General features: G+C 45.9%; 1 protein-coding gene across 1 annotated transcript; it reads right to left on the bottom strand.

Annotated features, from left to right (window-relative positions):
* Window positions 1-11,057: 11,057 nt before the first annotated feature.
* On the bottom strand, window positions 11,058-18,678 carry LOC141076132 (tubulin alpha chain). The gene is made up of 4 exons (XM_073563447.1): window positions 18,520-18,678; window positions 12,506-12,728; window positions 12,203-12,351; window positions 11,058-12,117 (listed from the first exon to the last, which is right to left on the bottom strand). The coding sequence occupies exons 1-4, from the start codon at window positions 18,520-18,522 to the stop codon at window positions 11,143-11,145; spliced, it is 1,350 nt and encodes a 449-aa protein (XP_073419548.1). The 5' UTR covers window positions 18,523-18,678; the 3' UTR covers window positions 11,058-11,142.
* Window positions 18,679-19,565: the final 887 nt, after the last annotated feature.

Here is a 19,565-nt window from a genome sequence, read left to right as displayed (position 1 = left end):
TATTATGAAGAGTTAAGCGCGTTGAAGATGAAATGATCTCTAAAGGGCCTAAAGTTAAAGGTGACGCATTTCCTTTGTATTTTAGGCAAAAAATGTATATTTTCATTCATTTTACATTTTAAAAATTAGACAAAGGAAAAGAGCCGTTGCAAAAGTTTTGGCACCCTGCATGGTTAGAACCTAGTAGCACCCTCTTTTGCAAATATCACAGCTTGTAAACGCTTTTTGTAGTCACCAAAGAGTCTTTCAATTCTCGTTTTCATCCATTTTTCCTTGGAAAATTCTTTTAATCCTGTGAGATTCCTGGATTGCCTTGCATGCACTGCTATTTTGAGGTCTAGCCACAGATTTTCAATAATGTTCAGATCAGGGGACTGTGAGGCCATTGTAAAACCTTCAGCTTGTGCCTTTTGAGGTCTAGTGTGGATTTTGACGTGTGTTTAAGATCATTATCCATTTGTAGAAGCTATTCTCTTTTCAACTTAATGGATGTGAATACTTTTCCGCCCAATGATGACAAAAGTATTCTCAGAGTGATACCTTTATTGGCTAACCAGAAAATAATATGTTTGCAAGCTTTCGGAGCACAGAGGCTCCTTCTTCAGGCAAGATAACAAATGGATTAATAAGAAAAAAGCACAACATTTAAGGTATACTACAGTAGGACATTTGTTCATTTGGTGGGAGGTGTGATGCCTCCTAAAGATGAGTCAAGGAAATCGAATTAGCATTTTCTTACAAATGGAGAGGCAGTTGGAATGAGGTTCTTCATTGTCTGGAGTCCTTCTGGTGGAAGTGTGAACTGTGTCCATGTAGTGAGTCATAAATCCAGGTGTTAAATTGAGTCCTAGTGTCAAAGTATTGAACATCCTTATAAGTTTGAATTCCCAAATTTTTCTCTCTCTGTCATCCTTAAAATGTCCTTTTACTATTAAGACTTTTAAGTCTGTCATACAATGTCCAGGTCCAGAGAAATGTTTTCCCACAGGCGTGTCCATTTCATTCCTGATTGTATGTCTGTGTAAATTCATCCTTGTTTGTAGTTTTTGCATGGTTTCCCCAATATAGATAGCGCCAGGGCACCTCGTACATTGTATCATGTGCACCACATTGGAGGATGTACATGAAAAGGAACCCATGACCTTATAGTCATGATTTGTGTTTGGTACGCAAACTATATTTGTTGGTAATATGTGGGTACAAGTTTTGCATTTTTTATTGTTACATGGGAATGTGCCAGTCATTGATGGTGACAAGGAGATTCCTTAAGTTAGGGGGCTGTTTGTAGGAGAGAAGTGCTAGTTCTGGGAATGTGTCTTTCAATTTGTGGTCTCTGTGGAATATGGGTTGGAGATCGGCACCAATTTTCCTTAGGATGCTCATGTGGGGGTTGTATGTGACCATAAGAGGTACCCTGTTGTCCTCTCTCAATTTGTAATCCAGGAGGCTGCTTCTTGGGATTCTTGTAGCCCTGTGAATCTGTTCATCTATTACTATTACTACTATTGACTGTGTTGCGGAGGCCCCAGCCCCGCAGTGTAAATACATCATAACACACTGTGGGGCGGGATCTGGGGCCTCCACAACACGCAGGCGCAATAGCCTGATGTCAGTTCTCGGGCAGCACGCACTGCGCATGCCCGAGAGCTCTTGTCACAGCGGAGGCGCCAGCATTCAAAACAGGAGGCAGCGACGCACAGGGGCATCATGATGGACGGATGGTGGACGGCACCCAGACACAGGACAGAGGCATGATGGACAGATGGTAGGCGGCTGATACAGGGGGACACACCATACCTATAGGACACATTACAGGTATGAGGAGCTATTTTTAAAAATTGCTATTTCAGCATCACTAGGGGTCAGAAAAAGAAGAGCCACCTTCACAGAATGCAGCCTTAGTGCTGCTGAAGGTGGCTCTTTACCTGAAAAACACCCTGGGGGGTGATAGGTTCCCTTTAACTTGGGAGGCTATTGGGGTGTAATACTGATTCTGATACAATTTTATACTTATTTGCCTCTAGGCTGTAATACAATCCCTCATTTGATACTTACCTTATGCACATGTTATTACTGTTTTCACTAGGATTTTTCTTTCAACTCTGGATAGTTACAGGCCTCATATTTTGATCAGGTGCAAATTTAACTGCTCACATAACTTTCTAATCTGCCTAAATGACTCCTTGCTTTATATATATGATATCCCAGGTTTATTATATAAACTGTGTTCCAAATTATTATGCAAAAAGAGTTTAGGAGTGATAAGGTTAGAATTTTTTGTTTGTCATTTAAACTCATTGACCGTGATGTGTGTCAGGGCTCTTTATATCACTGAAAGCAATTGCAGATACCTGTGCAAATTAGTTTGGCAGGTGTGTCCAAATAAAGGCAAGACTACTTAAGAAGGCTGTTCCACATTATTAAGGCCTGTTTCACACTTCCGTTTTTGTGTCCGCCAAACGGATCCGTTTCCGTTTTTTTGACGGAAACTGATGCAAACGGATCCGTTTTTAAAAAAACGGATCCGTTTTTTTGACGGATCCGCGGTAACCACTAATGGAAGTCTATGGGACAAAAAAAACGGATCCTGCAAAAAATGGCGGATCCGTTTTTTTACGGAAACCAACGGATTTTGACGGATTTGAAAAAACGGAAGTGTGAAACAGGCCTAAGCAGCCTACATTTTTTGCCAAAATGGGAAAGAAAAAGGATGTGTCGGCTGCTGAGAAGCAACAAATTCTGGAGTATTTAGGTCAAGGCATGACTACAATCAGCATTGCCAATACACTTCATCGTGATCATCGCACAATCAATAAGTATGTAGCTGATTCCCAGCACACACGTGTGCGTGCTGATAAGGAAAAATTGAGGACTCTTTCCAACAGGTAATTGCGTCAGGTTAAAAGAGCAGCTGCAAAAATGCCTTGTCATAGCAGCAGACAAGTTTTTGAAGCTGCTGGTGCCTCCAACGTCCTCCGAACAACAAGATTCAGGGTCCTTCAGAGGTTTGCAGCTGTGCATAAGCCATCCTGTCGACCACCTCTATCCACTGCACACAAGCAGAAACGGCTCCAGTGGGCCAAACGATACATGAAGACTGACTTCCAAACTGTTTTGTTCACCGATGAGTGCCGTGCAACGCTCGATGGTCCAGATGGATGGAGTGGAGGATGGCTGGTTGATGGCCACCCCATGAAAACACGGCAAAGGCGCCAACAAGGAGGAGGTGGAGTAATGTTTTCGGCTGGAATCATGGGGAGAGAGATTGTCGGCCCCTTTAGGATCCCTGAAGGGGTAAAGATGAACTCCATAATCTATGTGGAGTTTCTAAAACAGCACTTCATGCCATGGTTCAAGAGGAAGAACCGTGCTTTCCGCAGCAAGATCATTTTCATGCATGATAATGCACCGTCTCATGCTGCAAATAACAGATCTGCATCTCTGGCTGCTATGGGCATAAAAGAGAACAAACTTATGGTGTGGCCACCATCTTCCCCTGACCTCAATCCCATTGAGAACCTCTGGAGCATCATCAAAAGGAGTGTCTATGATGGCGGGAGGCAGTTCACATCTAAGCAACAGCTCTGGGAGGGTATTCTGTCCACAGGCAAAACAACTGAAGCACAAACCATCCAAAAACTGACAATTTCAATGGACGAGAGTTCAGAAGCTTCTTTCCAACAAGGGGTCCTATGTGCAAATGTAACATCACCTAGAATAAAGTTTTGACTTGAAAACTGTTTGATTTCATTTTGTAATAAGCTGATAATGCTTATAGTTTCACAATTGACCATTTTTTTGTTCAAAATAAAAAGGTTGAAAACTCTGCTGTGCATAATTTAGAGAAAATAGGAGGAAATATTTTTTGCATAATAATTTGGAACACAGTGTAGGTGTTCATTTGGATGGGGGGGTCACAGCATTCTCATTGTTCAAGCACCCAATCTATACTGTAATATCTTTCATTCTTGAATATTGCTTGCGTATCAGCATACCCTGTATGATATTCTGCTTTTTATTGTTTTTAATCATTTTGTTCCAATAAAGAATTTTTTTTTATTATGGATCTTTTCTATACTCAGTTTTTATTACACTTAAGGCCCCGTCACAGATGAACCAGCGATCCCGACGATATGACCTTGTCAGGATCGCTGGTGCATCGCTACGATTGCCGGTGAGCTGCCAAACAGGCAGCTTTACCAGCAATCAGCACCAGCGAGGATGCTGTTATCCAAGGTAAATATCGGGTAACAAAGCGCGCGCGTCACTTAGTTACCCGATGTGTACCTTAGAAACCTGCGTGCTCGCGCCGGGAGCTGCCAGCACGCAGGTTTCTAAGGTACACATCGGGTAACTAAGTGACGCACGCCGCTTAGTAACCCGATATTTACCTTAGAGACCAGCTCCCAGCGCCTGCTTAGAGTGCTGGGAACCTCGCTGATCGTTGGCTCCCGCTGCCACACGCAGAGATGCGTGCTGGCCAGCGGGAGACCAGCGATCAAAAAAATGGCCCAGGCAGATCGAGCACGATCAGCGATACCTGGCGGGGGCCGCCGATCCCCGTCACACACAGCGATCTCGCTGTGGTGTCACAAAATCAGTGATCTCGTTAGCGAGATCGCTGTGTGTGACGGGGCCTTTAGCCTGAGTCTATGGTGTTTCAATTTATAAGAGGTGCCATTAGCATTATTGGTGGCTATTGGAGTGTAACTTGTCTTGACCTCCACTGTTTCTGTTAACGGTCATTTCTTAAAGCGAACCTGGCAGCAAGATTTTGCAAAGTAAACTAAAGGCATTGTCAGGTTGCAGCTGTTATACTGATTAAAATGATACCTGGGGTGAAGAAATCTGTCTTGTGGTTCTTGTGTAATCAGTGTTAGAAATTTTCAGGTAATGAGATGCCCGTGCTCTGAGAAAGGACTGTAGGTAGAGTCTTATCTCCCTACTCTAAGCCAGAGAAACCAAGGATAGACCTGCTCACAGGCCGCCCCGAAGCACAAACAATGTCTCAGAGGAACATGTGCTGCTTAGCCTATATGCATATATCCTTAGTCCTATATACATGATGGTGACAGTGCCTAAAGTGCTGTACTTGACCTGTAGAGACCAACGTTGCCCACTTGGTGGTGGAATATAACCGGAGCGTGCAGTGTTATTACAGGTATGCATGACGACTGCAGCCTTTTAGAATAAACTATTTCAGCAAATGCACAAAAAGCAGTCCTTTCACCTCTCCAGTTTATAGCTGGCGGAATGTTATAAACTAGTCGTTAATTGGCATCCCATCTGTCAGACGGAAGAGCCTCCTGAATCTCTGCTCAGTCCATTTTCCTTTTTGTAATTTTTAAAATGTAAAAAATGAAGATATTTGTTAGCCTAAAATACAGAGGCAATGTGTCATCTTTAGGCCTTTTAGAGACCATTTCATCTTCAGCTTGCTTAACTGTTCACAATAACAGTAATTTTGATCAGGGGTGCCCAAACTTTTACATGCCACTGTATATGATGCACAATTGTTGACAGGAGAAATTCCACCATAATACAATATATGTGGACTGAATCCTGCTCACTGTGCAAAATGGAGCTTTGATTCCTCTTTACCCCATCTTATCTTCTAAGTTTGGTGAATGTGCATCATGTATTGCATACTTAAGGCTAGTTTCACACTAGCGTTTTGGAGCGCAGCGACGGCCTGCGCACGGCCGCCGCTAAGCCCCGCCCCCGCCGGTAGCTCCGCCCACCGGCGCATGACGCTGCATGCGCCCTGCGTCCCCTATCTTTATCACAGGGGGCGCAGGCCGTGCGCAGTATGCGTTTGGCGGCGCATGCGCCTCTTTGACGGTGCGCCGACGCAACCAAAATGCAGCAGGTTGCGTTTGGCGCAGGTCGGCGCACCGTCAAAAGGACGCATGCGCCGCCAAACGCATACTGCGCACGGGCTGGGCCCCGTGATAAAGATAGGGGACGCATGCAGCGTCATGCGCCGGTGGCGGAGCTACCGGCGGGGGTGCGGCAGGGGGCGGGGCTTAGCGGCAGCCGTGCGCAGGCCGTCGCTGCGCTCCAAAACGCTAGTGTGAAACTAGCCTTAGAAAAACGAACAACAGTGGCACGCACCGGTTCTGTAAAATTCAACATCTTTATTTGCATCATAAAAGCCGACTGCAGAGAGGAAGCATGTGCAAAGGACGGCCGTTTCACGCTGGCCTGTGCTTCAGCGAGTCTGGGAATCGGTCAGTGTGAAGACCAATCAGTAAGCTATTAGCGATTCTGAAGATAGAGGATAACTCTTGTAACTGGACAACCCCTTTAGGACAGTTTAACAAATCGCACTGAGGGCGTGCTCCGGGGCGTCCCACACCACTGTGGGCGTGCTCCGGGGGCGCCTCACACCACTGTGGGCGTGCTCCGGGGGGCGCCTCACACCACTGTGGGCGTGCTCCGGGGGGAGTCTCACGGCACTGTGGGCGTGCTCCGGGGGGAGTCTCACGGCACTGTGGGCGTGCTCCGGGGTGTCCCACTTAGAGGGAAGTACGGTACTTCTAGCCCCATATACCATTCAAACCACTAATACAGTATGCCAACATCTGACAGTGGGACAATAGTTGATACACCCATAAAAAACAAACAACCTGGTGTCATGATTGCCCTATTCATATTACCCCCCTGGGAGTCTCTTGCCAGCTGCCCCCCCACATATAATCTGTGGTGGCGATCTTGTGCATTCAGCAGCCCTCCTTTCTGCACATTAAGCAAGAACTCATTTTCTAACAAAAATTCAAGTACAGTGTAAGGGTCTGTCCTACCAAGTCCACATGGGTCTCCTGCCCCGCTTAAAAAAACAAAATCAGGAAATCACTTTGTGGCAGGCCAACATCCCCCCCCCCCCAAAAAAAAAAAAAAAAGTGACATAGGAGGTAGAGAATGGCCACTCGCTGGCTAATTGATCAGGGAATGGGTTTCTTCTTGAACTAGGCTCTCTACGTAATGTATTGGACATGTCTCCCTTCCTCAACCCAGTAAAGTTCCACTAAATATAAGACACGTTATCCCTCCCATCAAGGATGACTGACTTCAAGGTGGAGTCTCCAAAACCGATGCCTCAAATAAAATAAAAGAACATTCTGTATAGGACATATGCATTCATAGATTTTAAATGATAGTGTCTTGAAGCCAGAGGTTGATGGTACTGTGCAGCTGGCTACCAGACCATGCTCGGCTCCTCCGTCCGGTACTTTCCCACCACACAAGCGCCATGGTTTTTACCTACTTCCTCTTGCAGTTGTCCCATGTTCTGTACGCTAATCTCCTATTGCATCAGGGTGTGTTGACAGAAAACATTCTTGCACATTGTAATTAAGGGGCAGCTGACAACACACACAAATGTTTGCATCTTTTGATGTTTCCACCAGCCCTGCCCAAGTGGGTACACCAAAGCAGAAGGGAGCATTGCTCATCCAGCAAATTCAACAAAGTTACCATAGTTGCATACGTTACCCCTAAAACCACTTTTGGCTTGCAGAAAGTTTGTACGCTGCAGTCACATGGCACCATGTCTGGCTGCCTTAGGCCTGTTTCACACTTCCGTTTGTTTCCATCAGTCAAAATCTGCTGATTTGAAAAAAAAAAAAAAACGGATCCACTTTTTTTGGCAGATCCATTTTTTTTTTTCTCATTGACTTGCATTAGCGGTGGATTTTGATGGATGGTCATCTGTTGGATCCGTTTTTTGACGGCTCCACCAAAATTTTGGCGTCCGCTTGAGTGGACGGACAATAAAACATTTTTTTTTTTTTTTTTGTATGCACGGATCCACTTTTTTTACACTGAACATGCCCGGGGTTATTTCCTTTCCAGAAATTTAACCCTGAATCCCGTTCTGGCGGCAGGAAAAAAAAAAAACTTTCCAGGCTGTGACTCCTTTAAATTTCCGACTTCAGCGGATCCGTCAAAACAGTCCGGTGGCATACGTTGTGTCACGACGGAAACAGATCCGTCTTTTGCATTTTTTCACAGATTGCAACTGACCAAAAAACAGAAGTGTGAAAGAGGCCTTAGCTGAGCAGCAGCAATGTGGTTATACAATCAGTCACTCCAATCATCAAGGCTGTGCCAAAGACTGTTCACACCAAGTACAAGCACTCTGTGCACCACAGCATGGCCACATATTTACATGCACCTTCCCACTGGTCTTCCCCTAAATCGCCAGTCTATGATTGACAGTTAGGGCTTCATAGAGTTAGAGATGGAAAATAAGTGGAAAGGTGCACTTAAATATATGGCCATGCCACAATGCACCAAGCTCTTGTACTTTGAAGTCATTCTGCACTGACGGTCCCTTACATTAGTCTAGCACATCAGCCTGTGCTGCAGCATATGGGAAGGACGAGCAGTCACTAGGCTGGAGTGTTACTATACTGCCCTGATAACTGGAAGCAGTTAGCTGCAGGGGGACAATCACTGCCTTTTCTCCCTGTAGCTGCTGCTATTGTGAGCATTCAAATCATGTCTGCCAGGATACAGACCAGCAGGTGTCTGCAGGTAAAAGGCTTTGTTTAGATTACGCTCATTATCAGCAAAGAGACAAGTTGTTTTTAAGCCAGAGAGGACTATTCCTTTATTCATCCAAAATGCGACATTTCAGCCAGCAGCGGGCCTTTTTGAAGCATAAGCAAAATGGCAGATGAAGCAGACCTACAGAGTTGAAAGGAAAGGCCCAACAGGTCCCAGATGTAAAGAGTACTGAACGTACGTTAGCAAAATCTGCTATTTTGTTGGTGCTTGACGAAGGCCACTTGCCAGCCAAAACCCTGCTTTTATGATGCATTTTTGATCAAAGGAGTAGAATCAGCTCTATGGTGCTGTGGAAACAATTGTGCAACTCAGAACATCCTACTCTGATCAGTGCCTGCAGCTGATGATTAGTTTATATGACAGGACATGGCTGTTTCATTGACATGGAAGAAACTACACTTCTCCAGTAGCATATAAAGGAGGAAAAAAATAAACAAACAAAACACGAGAACTGGATGCAAATAGGAAAACTCCTAACAAATGAGGAGAAAAAAAAAAAAAAAAAGTGTTTTTCTCAGACAGCAAGTGCACACACTGCGGAACCACAGCAGTTCCGCAGACATGGTACAGTACCATATAACCCTATGGGTTTTCAAAACTTCAGTGCTCACGCTGCGTTTTTTTCCCCCACACGGTTTTGCTGCGGTTTATAAACCACAGCATGTCAATCGTTTCTGCAGATTCACACCTTTAACAGAGGTGTGAAGCCGCAGGGAAAAACCGCAGACCAAACCGCTGGTCACTTTACCTGTGGTTCTGCAGGGAAAAACCTGCAGGTGATTCCACAGTGTGTGCATACAGCCTAACACTCACATGTGTGAAGTCAGCCTACATATTGTGGGGCCCAAACATTACATTAACTGGTCTGGTGAACCCCAATAGATTAAGAAGCCCCGATTTTGCTCATGTGTGAATTCCCCCAATTCATTCAATGAGAGCAAGTGAGAATCAAATATCAAGGTCTCCATTAATATAGTTATAGAAAAGCATCTACAGGGCTGCACACAAGTCCTACCACCCTGAAGAATCCTAATAAAGATGTTGATGTCCCAGGAGGAGGAACTCAGATAAGATGTCAGCTGAAGAGCAAGTACATACATCCTTACAGCTGCTCAGATGTGCCACCAAGTCCACAGGTTTCCAAAATGCCAGTCTTGATAAGACCTTAACGTTGTTTAGTTAGTGTTGTCCAGTGGGCCAAAATGCTGCATTGTTTGCAACAAAGAACACTAAAATAGCATGGAAGGATGAACTGTCACCCAAGTGGCAATTTAAAAGAGTAGGTTTCATAACTCAAAGTGTATAGTAATAGCTAATGCTAACGAAGCCTACAACCAGGATTTTATACCCAAAACTAGTTACATGTACATAAGGCACAGATTCAGAATTAATCTATACTTGCTTGTAGAGTTCTTTGTGGCTTCAGATTTATACAATGGATTTCTGTAGTGTAAATGAATAGCAAGAGCAGCAATGTAGACAATGTCCCTCACCGCCCATCCCTGGCAGGTCACTTTCAGTGAGACCATCCCCCCCAGTGAAGTTATTGCTTGGGGCTGTGCATGCACAGATTGCTAGGCTAGCTCTCCTGCCATCAGCACCTTACTGTGCATACACCACAGGCAAAGACTAGTTGTGCAAGTTCTCACTAGGGAAAGTCCTGATGTTGTGAAAGTTGGACTAGTAATCTGAACACATTGCTGGGGGATAAAATGTTGTGAAAAAAACCAGGTCACTGAAAGTGATCTGTCTGACAAGAAGCAGGCAGCAGACAGGCACAATGAAGGGGAGCAAGTGCATTGTCCCATTGTGCAGCATATTTCCTACTTGTTTGCAGAACATTTCAGATTGATTTCTTGAAAACAGCAGAAAAAAATTCTGGTGTGTATTTATACAGAATTAGTGTTTTACATACAGGTCGTTAGTTTCAGGTAAAAAAAATTTATGATTACCAGCTCCTGTTAAAAAGCAGAAGCACCAAGTTAATGGTATCATTTAGACCTGTGGTTCCCAAACTCCAGTCCTTGCAGACCCCAACAGGTCATGTTTCAGGATTTCCTTAGTATTTCACAGGTGATGGAAGAATCATCAAGGCATGTGTTACATGTGTAACATTATGGAAATCCTGAAAACATGACTTGTTGGCATCAGTGAGGACTGGAGTTTGGGAACCACTGATTTAGACAAACACTTCCATTGAAAGACTCAAAAATTCCTTCACAGGTTCCCAAAAGTAAGTGAAACCATTTAGAAACCTTAAATGAACAGTGAAAACATTAAAGCTACATCAAGGCATGACCAAGAACTGCAAACTTGAATAAAATAATTACAGCCTAGGACATCATTGCTTCTGTATTCATTTTAGTGGAATATGCTTTACATAAGGCATTGTACAGATACGAGTTTCCACTGTACTGTAAGTTTTTAGCAGCTCATTTCATACATCTTTGCAACTTCAAATTAAACAGCCATCACTTATTAGGAGCCATATTTTAATGGAACTTTATTTAAAAAATATAAGATGGAAGGCTTTAGCTTGAGGGGGAAAAGAGGCACATTTCAACTAAATGTTTAATACTCATCACCATCATCCTCTGCTTCAGCACTATCTGCACCAACTTCTTCATAATCCTTCTCCAGGGCAGCCATGTCCTCACGGGCCTCAGAGAACTCTCCCTCCTCCATACCCTCACCTACATACCAGTGCACAAAGGCACGCTTGGCATACATTAGGTCAAACTTATGGTCCAGTCTTGCCCAGGCCTCTGCAATAGCAGTGGTGTTGCTCAGCATACACACAGCCCGCTGGACCTTGGCCAGATCCCCACCTGGAACCACAGTTGGTGGCTGATAGTTAATACCAACCTTAAAGCCAGTTGGGCACCAGTCCACAAACTGGATACTACGTTTGGTCTTGATGGTGGCAATAGCTGCATTAACATCTTTGGGCACCACATCACCACGGTACAACAGGCAGCAAGCCATGTATTTACCATGACGTGGGTCACATTTCACCATCTGGTTGGCTGGCTCAAAGCAAGCATTAGTTATATCTGCTACTGTCAGCTGCTCATGGTAGGCTTTCTCTGCAGAGATGACTGGGGCATAGGTGGCAAGAGGGAAGTGAATACGAGGATAGGGCACCAAGTTAGTCTGGAACTCTGTCAGATCTACATTCAGGGCTCCATCAAATCGGAGGGAAGCTGTAATAGAGGACACTATTTGACTTATAAGGCGGTTCAAGTTGGTGTAAGTTGGGCGCTCAATATCTAGATTTCTACGGCAGATGTCATATATGGCCTCATTGTCCACCATGAAAGCACAGTCAGAATGCTCAAGAGTGGTGTGAGTGGTAAGGATGGAGTTGTAGGGCTCAACAACAGCGGTGGACACTTGGGGAGCTGGGTAGATCGCAAACTCCAGCTTGGACTTCTTTCCATAATCAACAGAGAGACGTTCCATCAGCAGAGAGGTGAAACCAGAACCAGTGCCACCACCGAAACTGTGGAAAACCAGGAAGCCCTGAAGACCTGTGCACTGGTCAGCCTGTGGAGAACATGAGGCACAGCATGTTACAATCAAACATTTAATGTGTCTGCTATATATCCACACCATCAACACAGCCACTCACCAGTTTGCGGATTCTGTCGAGCACCAGATCAATGATTTCCTTGCCAATTGTGTAGTGACCACGGGCATAGTTGTTGGCAGCATCTTCTTTTCCAGTGATCAGTTGTTCTGGATGGAATAACTGTCGGTATGTACCAGTGCGCACCTCATCTGTAGAAATAAAGTCATTCGTCATGAGGTTTAAGGATTTACCCACTCCCTGAAGTGAAAACACAATCAATACACTTTCAAAGCAGGCAGCTAAACTCATGAGAGGACAAACCTTGAATAGCCCAAGTGTGGGGAAAACTGCAGACTAACTTACCGATAACTGTGGGCTCCAGGTCCACAAACACCGCCCTAGGGACATGCTTGCCAGCTCCAGTCTCGCTGAAGAAAGTGTTGAAGGAATCGTCCCCTCCTCCGATGGTCTTGTCACTGGGCATCTGCCCATCAGGCTGGATGCCATGTTCCAGGCAGTAGAGTTCCCAGCAGGCATTACCGATCTGCACACCGGCCTGACCAACATGGATGGAGATGCACTCACGCTGGAAGGAGAAAAAAAAAAAAAAAACAGATCACATTATGCTGTGTAGTAAAATGGAGCTGCTCTTTTAATAGTGATCAAATGCCCTTGATAAACATGTTTTACATTTGCAAATAAAAATATCTTAAGTGGTCATGTGATCAGCAGGTCACAGAACATGGGAGGCGATTAGAAGATTAATTATTTTGTCCCCATGTTGTACATGATCAGATCCCTCCAAGTACTATACATGAAACCAAGCAATATAGTATACGCCACAATATGAAGCACGTTACTTCAGGCCTGCCAATTGCTACAGAATACTTAGATACACGGTACAGTACAGCCATTACAATTGCCATACGGTTGTCTGGTCTCAGAACAGTCTGACATTCCTTTCTGTAGACTGATGAACCATGAGTATATAATGCCCGCTGCCACAATTCCAGTGTCCCCTGGCGGCAGGTGGGCTGTCGGGAAACTCGATACAAGTTACTTGAATACCTGCAGTGATGTGCCGACTAGCATCTCCTCGGCTTCTCAATGTTCCAGATGGCACAACTGTAAGTATGCAGATCGTGCGTGTGTGCCTCAGAGCGCGACTTGGAAGAACCCACGGCTGCTGTTTGGCACACACAGGAGGCTAGGTTTCAATAAAGCTGGGAAACTTGCATCACCTGGCCTTTCCTAATGATCGCGAAAAAGGCATAACCCCCGATAGGCCAATTAAGGTCTGAAACCTTGGTCAAAGTTATCTGACCACACAAATCTCCAAGGATGCCCAGACTTGTATTTGTGACTGTATATGACCTACAACTGTTAGCCATGAGAATTTCCACCATAATACATTGTATGTGGACAGAATCCTGCTCACTGTGCAAAGTTGTGTTTACACCATAATATTTAAGCTTGGCGATTGTGCATCATGTATTGTATACTTTATCTATGGTGCCCTAGTTATGCAGCATAATCAACTGGAAGACAGGAGTATGACCAAGGAATGTGCACTGCAATGCTAACACAATCCCTCTAGTTTTTCTGATGCATCCATTTGTTCCTTTATATCCAAACCAGCTTATGGCAATGATTTCAAGGCTGCAAATCTGACAATTGTCCCATTGCCCTTAAATAGTTGTTTAATCTGCACAGGCTGTGAACCAGGGCTAATCCTGAAACGCGTTGGTGGTTTGCACATGCTGCCATCATTGCCAGTTAAAACTTTTGTGAAAATGTGAATAAAAATGAGAATTTAATCCCCAGTTTAAACAAATTACCTGATCACCAGTGGGCAGGGCTTATGCAAATTAACAGAATCGCTTGCAGAGAGATGCTACTGCGCATGTGCAGCCATTTTACTGGAGTTATTTTTACTTATTTTAATTATTTAAGAGCACACTATTAACTGCACAGGCACAGTATTTAAAATAGGAGGCAAGTTACTGAATGTTCAGTGATCTGTCATTTAATCCCAAATGATGATCGTGAGGCCAGAGCAGCAAGAGACCCTCCCTCAGAATCATAGAGTTGGAAGGGACCTCCTGGGCCATCTGGTCCAACCCCCTGCTCAAAGCAGGATTTGCTAAATCATCCCAGACAGATATCTGTCCAGCCTCTGCTTGAAGACTTGTATTGAAGGAGAACTCACCACCTCATGCCGCCCCAGAGCACGAGAATCTCAATCTTGGTTTGCAGTTTTAAGATAAACCACAAGACAGCTTTCTTCGACCCAGGTATCATTTTTATCAGTGTAACAGTGCCAACTTGACAATGCCTGTGGTTTACTTGGCAAAATCCCTGAGGGGTTCACTTTAATAGATCACTAATTCTGAGAAGAGGATTTACAGGCCTTAATCATAGTTCAGTATATTGGCACATGACATGCCATCTACAGATCAGAGATGTACACAGGAGGGCACAGGAGCCACTCACAGAAAAAGGTCAGTTGATAATAGTTAATGCTAAAGTGGTCTAACAGAACTTTATTAATAGACCAGAGGGGGGGGGGGGGGGGGAAACCACTCATCTCTAGGCTCTCCCTGCATCATTCACTGGTCTTCTGGGATGAAACATTCGGTGGGGGTGTCACAGCTGATCGGCTGCAGCGCTCACATGCCACCACCCCCAGATGTTTATCCCAGCACACCAGTGGGACATGCAGAGCCGAGTAGTGGAGCTGCTCCAGTCTAGGAGGAGTCTCGTTTCCACCTTCCAAAGCCCTTTCATAAATTAATGGATAACCCGATTATGGCTCTGTTTACATCAAGCAGCACAGCAGGCTGCTGCATTTTGTCAGCTAAAAGGCCACAAATCTAATACACCCAAATAAAGGTAATGGAGCCCACTGGGCACTGCTGTCCGTCATGAGCCTAATCTGGCAAAGTTACCATTTCTGTTCACCTGTAATGGAGCAGATTGGAGGTTTACAGTTCTTTAGGCAGAGGACAGACCATGTGAACATAATTAAGTTTAAAGTGTATTTTACACCAACCCATAGCAGCTTCCAGCGTGATGCACAAAGCTCAATTGATGAATGTTCTGCCCCAGTGGCCCTGGCGCTCCTGAGTTATTCTGTCCCCATTGTTCTGCCTGGTGAGGCTTAATCATATGCTTCACATACTAATTTTTGTTCTACACTATAAACCGGCTGAAACCAGCACATTTCCTAGCACTGACTCACTGAGGAATGCAAGGATGGCAGCGACAGGATCAACCACACTATAGTGAAGCTTAGATAACCTATGCAGACGTGCTGTAACAGCACTACGTGGGGCATAAGCAGATCTTACCAGCTGGGACACCTAAAGACAAACCTCAACATGAACTTTAAACTTCAGGACATGTGCAACAGCCAGACAAAAAATGGCAACCAGGTCCAAGCTAAAAAAACTTACAAGAATAAGGCCTTTAGAAGCCATCACCAGTGAAAATTAATGGATCAATCCCATTTGCGACATTTATGGCATACCTGATGGAACTGTACGCTTGATATACATGTGACATGTTACATGGTCCCCCGTTTACAACACCACCCCTCAACCTTATGAGCAGAAAAAACTATGGGGCAATAAGCTGATGACCACAGTTGGGTGGATTTTTAAAAAGTAATCTGATAAGGCAAGAGTTTTTAATGGTCATTCATTTTAGTTAAATTGTTTACCAAGACGCTAAATCAAGATAAAGTAAAACTTGGAGCTAAACCCTTGTTTCCTCACCCTACAGAAGTGACCGATCCTCCTATACCAAACCCTAGAGTTATAGTGGGAGCAGGATAACGTGCCCTCTATGATCACAGGTGCATTATATGAAGAGTGTGCAAAGACAACTCCACTGATTCCATGACATGGTGCAAGCAGTTTAGTTTGGTCCACACCTAAGTGTTAGCATCAGAAGTCATTTTCTTAAAAAGGGAATCCTTCAGGTGACCTGTTAAAGGGAATCTGTAAGTAGGTGTTTGCTACCCCATCTGAGAGCATCATGATGTAGTGAAAAATTTACACTGATGAGCCACTTACTAGGCTGCTTGCTGTATTTCGTGCTGCAGATTTACACAATGCTGAGCTGTGAATGACCCTGCCCTCGCCAATAATTGGCAACATTGGCAGCTTTCTGCCTATGCACAGTGTGAGTGTGCACAGTCTGGTGGATGGGGTCATGCATAGCTCAAGGATATGGAAGGCATGGTACCAGGTTTACTAGTTCACTTGTGGATCCCCTGCTGAAAAGTGATTTTACAAAAAAAGTGAGCAGCCCAGTGACATTGCTGCAATAAGGGTCTCTGCCTCTACATTAGGCGGCTTTCAAAAGGTGGCAACAACTGGATGACAGGTTCCCTTTAAATCAGGTTTCTTGTAATAAATATATTTTATAAAAAAAATAAATAAAAAAGACTGCATACACTTTCCTAAACTGAAAAAGTGTTTAGTATAATATTGCAACTTGCACTCTGGTTAAACTTTGAGAGGGCTCCTTAGTAGAGGCATGACTACAGTCAGGCAACGCCTATACACAGCTGATAACAGGGTCCACCAGTCACAAGATGTCACAGTGGACCGCCCTGGTCACTATGTGGGGATCTGGCCATTGAGGTCCATGTATTGTTTCCTAGAACAGGAAGTTAATCCAAAAGAGAAGCCCCAGTGGCCAGAGTGAGCACTGCAAGATTCCTACTTAATACAAATATCGATCTGTAAATTAAACATGTATTCTGGAAACTTCCAGAAAATCTAATTTAAATAGGTCATTTCCTGATGATTGCTTCCCTTTAAAATGGTTCCAGAATATCACTAAACATGAACAAAGGCTCAATGCGTTTACATACATTACCAGACCACATTAGGGAAACTACAAGGCCACAAACAATATATGTGCAATAAAACCTTCCCATTATCAAAAATAATATTCACTACACTGTATAGACACCATGTTCCTAAACACAGCCACTTCGGCCCGCTGCACATTACACTAGGGGGCTTCTGATCAGCACCGTCACCCCTCCTGGGTCTGCCCCACCTGCGCTGTACGTGCTCCAGCAGTGACCCCACAAGTCAGGAGGCCTCTGATCTCTCCAGTGAGCAGATCATGAGTCACAAGTAGCAGGAAGCAATGACTTCATCCTAAGCACACACCTTATCACTGGAGAGCTGTACCCCTCCCTCACATCCTGAGCTGGCATTACACCCTTGTGGACACGTATAGAACCACCAAGCTGTGCCACCAGTTGCACTATTACCTGGGGACACGAGGCCAGCCCTCCATAGTACATATTGTGGTTATCGAACCGTTGCCGCATCAGACTCCGTGCACCATGATGGAGGTCGTTTCCTCTGGAAATCATCATTTATTGCATCGCTGATGGTACCTAACATGAGGACCTGTACCTTCCGGCAGCTTGTGACTTGGGGGATTGCTCCGATGTTTCATGAGCGAGCAGGAAGCCATAATATAAGTCTAGGACTGGCATCGAGAGCTTGTGACGACACTTCTGACAACTCAGGAGCTGTGGTCACAGGAAGGCACCGCAGGACTGGAGTGGTGCCGGAGGAGGAAAACTACACTCCAGTGCTAAGAGGAGTTTAGAGCAAGAACCCACAATGGATGTCTTATTCACAAGATAGGTAATTATGTCTCCAAGACCCCAATGATCACCAAAAATGGGACCACCAGGAGCCTGAATGAACAGGCAGCCATGCACACACAGACGCTCCAGTCTACAGAAGCCATTCCTTTGTCCAGTCTGCAGCAGAGAATGGAGAAGGACCACTGCATTTTCTTCTGCTCTAGTGGGGTCAGACATCACTTCTCATAGGCGGGGACCATTACATAGGATGACCCCTCTCACCCTCAGGGTCTAGTGCTGTGGATGCCCTGGTTCTGTTACTGACATGTCCTAACTCCCCTGTAAGGGAGACACGTGACCAGGGTCCTGCAGAGACCACCACACGTCCCACCAGGACTCCATCTGTGACCGTTATAGAGAAGGGCTGGTGCAGCTGCTGAGCAGGACCATGGCCACGTGACACTGACAGCCCCACCACTCCAAGGCCCCTCTGATTATCAGCGTCTCCACGAGGCCCTCCCGCTATAAGGAGCGGCCCAGGTCACGTGACACCGCACGTGCGCCACCAGCGAAGAGAGCGCGCGGCCTGTGCCCACCGGCGCCTGGCAGGAAGGGGTTAACGGCCCATCACACTACATGCCCCGAATATCGGTGCTCGGCCGGCATAGGGACGGCGGGCTGAGGAGCTAAATACGGAGGAGCACTTCCCGCTAGAGAAGGATGCGGTGAGCAGGCGCCCTCCCGCCACATCACTTACCATGGCTGCTCAATAAGAACCTTCACAAACAGAGAGGACGAGCGTTCCGAGAAGTGTAAATTCTCACCGACCGACAGTTAGGAGTCTCGGTAAGAACTGCCCTGGAATGCGCTCCGGACGGGCGCTTATAACAACTTTGCTGACGTGACGTCAGGCGGGCGGGCGCACTGGTGAGGGATGGGCGGGGGTGCGCGGACGGGAGCCGCTATTGGTGCCTTCGAACTTTTGAAAGAAAACGTCATTTATAGAGCAGAGCGCAGTGGCGGCCGGAAGCGGCAGGGTTACGTGGTGAGAGGTTGGGAGGCTGCGCTGGTGGCGGCTTATCAGGGCCGTGCAGCTGTACAGGGCTGGGGCCCAGCAACGCCAAACATGGTAATGGCCCGATATCACGGAGAGAAGCCGCCTGCCGAGCAGCGCACAGCTCTGTGTGGCGGCACCTCCGACCCTGCAGAGGGCGCTGCTGGGTGTGGGGACATTCCCCAATGCGTCACCGCGCCCTGCTATAGCGGAGCACAGTGCCGGGGCCTCAGGTGCGGCTCTGTCACCATGCGTATGGCCGTGTGCACACCCTCAGTATGAGGCGACGTTTTCTACCCCAGTATGTTGGGTGATAAATACAGAAGTGGTGACGTGTCTCTATTAGGCTGGTTTCACAGTGTTTTGAGGTGCAGCGCACGCTCGGCGTCAAGCTCCACCCCCTGCCGCGCCTCCTCCGGTCAGCTCCGCCTATGGGCGCATGACGCTGCATGCGACCTGCGTGCCCTATCTTTAGCATTGGGGACGCAGGCCGTGTGCAGGTATGCTTTTGACGGTGCATGCAACTCTGACACTGCGCCTGGCGCACCAAAATTCAACACAATATGTTTGCCGCAGGTCGGCGCACCGTCAAAAGGACGCATGCGCTGGCAAAAGCATACCTGCACACGGCCTGCGTACCCAATGCTAAAGATAGAGTATGCAGGTCACATGCAGCGTCATGCGCCCACAGGTGGAGCTGACCGGAGGAGGTGTGGCAGGGGGCGGAGCTTCATGCTGAGCGTGCGCTG

Source organism: Dendrobates tinctorius, unplaced genomic scaffold (assembly GCF_039654945.1).
Source record: "Dendrobates tinctorius isolate UK_male_01 unplaced genomic scaffold, ASM3965494v1 ptg000388l, whole genome shotgun sequence".
Classification (NCBI taxonomy): Eukaryota; Metazoa; Chordata; class Amphibia; order Anura; family Dendrobatidae; genus Dendrobates; species Dendrobates tinctorius.
This window is presented reverse-complemented; position numbering and strand designations above follow the sequence as displayed.

Bases quoted from the DNA above. Each gene is read 5' to 3' on its own strand.
- LOC141076132 (XM_073563447.1), bottom strand. The intron at 12,352-12,505 runs GTAAGTTAGTCT...TTATTTCTACAG, and splicing joins CCTGGAGCCCACAGTTATCG to ATGAGGTGCGCACTGGTACA. The intron at 12,118-12,202 runs GTGAGTGGCTGT...TGTTCTCCACAG, and splicing joins TCGACAGAATCCGCAAACTG to GCTGACCAGTGCACAGGTCT.